At 42.5% G+C, this 3,114-nt stretch overlaps 2 protein-coding genes across 2 annotated transcripts in view; both read left to right on the top strand.

Annotated features, from left to right (window-relative positions):
• LOC123957469 (protocadherin alpha-C2-like) overlaps window positions 1-3,114 on the top strand; it is a 57,040-nt gene that overhangs the window by 2,350 nt on the left and 51,576 nt on the right. The window contains exon 2 of the mRNA XM_046030291.1: window positions 454-664. Within this exon, the coding sequence (XP_045886247.1) occupies window positions 454-664 (211 nt within the window). The remainder of the gene's footprint in view (window positions 1-453; window positions 665-3,114) is intronic.
• Window positions 1,295-3,114, top strand: part of LOC123958109 (protocadherin alpha-3-like) — a 2,796-nt gene continuing 976 nt past the window's right edge. Inside the window, exon 1 of the mRNA XM_046031325.1 lies at window positions 1,295-2,905. Coding sequence (XP_045887281.1) covers window positions 1,316-2,905 — 1,590 coding nt within the window. The 5' untranslated portion in view covers window positions 1,295-1,315. The remainder of the gene's footprint in view (window positions 2,906-3,114) is intronic.

Raw genomic sequence — 3,114 nt, 5'->3', positions numbered from 1 at the left:
TAACAGTGAGAGCATCCCCTATTCTGCTGAAGCGGGATACTTTGTGGCAAAGATCAGGGCTGTAGACGCAGACTCTGGATACAACGCGCTGCTTTCTTATCACCTGTCTGAGCCCAAAGGAAACAACCTCTTCCGGATCGGAACCAGCACCGGGGAGATCAGGACTAAGAGGAGAATGAGTGACAATGACCTGAAAACTCACCCCTTGGTGGTGCTGGTTTCTGATAACGGAGAGCCCTCCCTGTCAGCTACTGTGTCTATTGATGTGGTGGTGGTTGAAAGCACAGCTGACATCCAGACTCAGTTCAGACATGTGCCCATAAAGGAGGAGAGCTTCTCTGATTTGAACCTGTATCTGCTGATCGCCATTGTGTCGGTGTCAGTGATCTTTCTGCTGAGCCTCATCAGTTTAATAGCTGTGAAATGCCACAGGACAGACGGCAGTTTCAGCAGGTACAGCGCCCCAATGATCACCACCCACCCTGACGGGAGCTGGTCTTACTCTAAAGCTACTCAGCAGTATGACGTGTGTTTCAGCTCCGACACACTGAAGAGCGACGTAGTGGTTTTCCCCGCACCGTTTCCGCCTGTAGATGCGGAGCTGATCAGTATAAACGGAGGAGACACGTTTACCAGAACTCAGACTTTACCTAATAAAGATAAGGTATGTGTTCTTCAGTTTTCTATGAACTGTTTAATTTTGTTTACACTGTTAGTGTAATTGTGCAAACACAAGTCAACAGGACCTGAAAACGAGGTTGACTTTTTCACTAATTGACCAATTAATGCATTTTATTCAATAGCTAATTTACCTAAAAATACCTAAAATGATTCAACCCTGGATACACCGAAACACTAGGACTTATATAGACTTGAATGGTTCTTAAATATTGTGATTTGCATTTGACAAATGACACGATTAAATAAATAAATCCCATGTGGAAGTCCATATGAGACTAACAAAAAAACTTCGATTTAGTTTCCATATAATTTAGGCAATTGTGTTCAAACGATTGAAATGAAACGCCTTTTATAATACTGTAAATAATCTGGGCTAAGTGTTAACCACATTTATATTGACTTATCTTTCATTTACCACATGGTGTCGTTGGAGACCGTAGATACACAGCTGTTATAATATGTGTAAAACTCCTCCCTGTAAAGGAAATCTAAAACCGTCATTGGCCATCAGTTTAGACAGACACGGGGATTTTACTCTGGCGAGAAGACCGGCTGCCGCTTGATAGTCGTGTTTATGGCGGATATATAAACTGGATATACATGATCAGGGAGATTCAGTGTTTATTGTTTGACGATGGGAAACGAGAAGTATGCCTGGATTCATATTGTTGCACTGCTGTGTCTTTGTGAACGGTCTGCTTCGCAATTATCTTACTCCATTTCCGAGGAGGTGAACAAAGGCACCGTGGTGGGGAATATTGCAAAGGATGTGAACGTGAATGTACAGGAACTAGAGACCAGGGATCTACGTATTGTTTCGAGTTACAGTAAGAGATATTTTGACGTGAATTTGCGGACCGGGAATATCTTTGTTAACGAGAGGATAAACAGAGAAGAGCTGTGTCCTAACACGGCACAATGCACCCTCAAAATACAGGCTGTTTTAAGCAATCCAATGAATGTACACCGCATTGAGGTCAGTGTTTTAGACATAAATGATAACTCGCCAGAATTCCTTGAACAGTCGTATTCGTTAAACATCTCCGAGTCGATGTCACCGGGGGAGAGATATCTTCTCCCAATAGCAGTGGATGCGGACATAGGCAGCAACTCGGTGAAGACTTACAAGCTGAGCCAAAATGAACATTTCTCTCTTGATTTACAGAGCAGCGGAGATCACGGTGTGTCTGCTGAGTTAGTGCTGCAGAAAGCTTTAGATCGAGAGAAACAGCCCGTTATTACACTCGTGCTGACCGCTGTAGATGGAGGAAAACCTGCTAGATCAGGGTCATTGCAAATAAATGTTAATGTTTTAGATGTGAATGATAATACACCAATATTCAGCAAATCGCTCTATAAAGTGCGTGTGCGTGAAAACACACCATACGGAACAGTGGTAATAAAGCTAAATGCAACAGATTTAGACGAGGGAATGAACAGTAAGATAATGTATTCATTGATCAAACGAGGAAATATTGATCCATCAAATATGTTTGATCTAAATGCAGAAACAGGAGAAATCACTGTGAAGGGTACATTAGATTACGAAGAGACGCCTGCTTATGAAGTCAGAGTTCAAGCTATGGATCAAGGCAATTTTCCTCGTAGTGCACATGCTAAACTTCTGATAGAGATAATTGATGTGAATGACAATGCCCCAGTAATATCGGTGACGTCACTCATGACCCCGGTAAAAGAAGACGCAGAACTGGGGACAATAGTTGCTTTGGTTACAGTGAGTGATAAAGATGGAGGAAACAACGGTGTAACTAACTGTAAGGTAATTGGGTCTGTTCCGTTTAAACTGAAGTCCAACTATAAAAATGACTATTCATTAGTAGTAGATGGACCACTGGACAGAGAAAACACGTCTCTTTACAATATCACCGTTACAGCCACAGATGAAGGAAATCCGCCTCTGTCCAGTTTCAGGGTCATTACTGTTCACGTTTCTGATGTTAATGATAACGCACCTCGATTTATGGAGCCTTTGATTAATGTTTATGTGAAAGAAAACAGTCCAATCGGCTCTGTTATTTATACAATAAATGCATTTGATCCTGATACGGACACTAATGCAAAGCTGGCTTACACATTGTTAGATAGTTATCCAAAAAATATTCCAATAACTTCAGTTTTAAACATTAACTCAGAGACTGGAGATATAGTCAGCCTGCAGTCTTTTAACTACGAGGAGTTAAAGACGTTCCAGTTTAAAGTTCAGGCCACAGACTCTGGTGTTCCTCCGCTCAGCAGCAACGTGACTGTGAACGTTTGTATCCTGGATGAGAATGACAACAGTCCCGCGATCCTCGCGCCCTATTCTGAGCACGGCTCCGTTAACAGTGAGAGCATCCCCTATTCTGCTGAAGCGGGATACTTTGTGGCAAAGATCAGGGCTGTAGACGCAGACTCTGGATACAACGCGCTGCT

The sequence above is a fragment of the Micropterus dolomieu genome, linkage group LG19, assembly GCF_021292245.1.
Source record: "Micropterus dolomieu isolate WLL.071019.BEF.003 ecotype Adirondacks linkage group LG19, ASM2129224v1, whole genome shotgun sequence".
Classification (NCBI taxonomy): domain Eukaryota; kingdom Metazoa; phylum Chordata; class Actinopteri; order Centrarchiformes; family Centrarchidae; genus Micropterus; species Micropterus dolomieu.
Note: the sequence above shows the minus strand (reverse complement) of the source record. Positions and strands in the feature narration are given on the sequence as shown.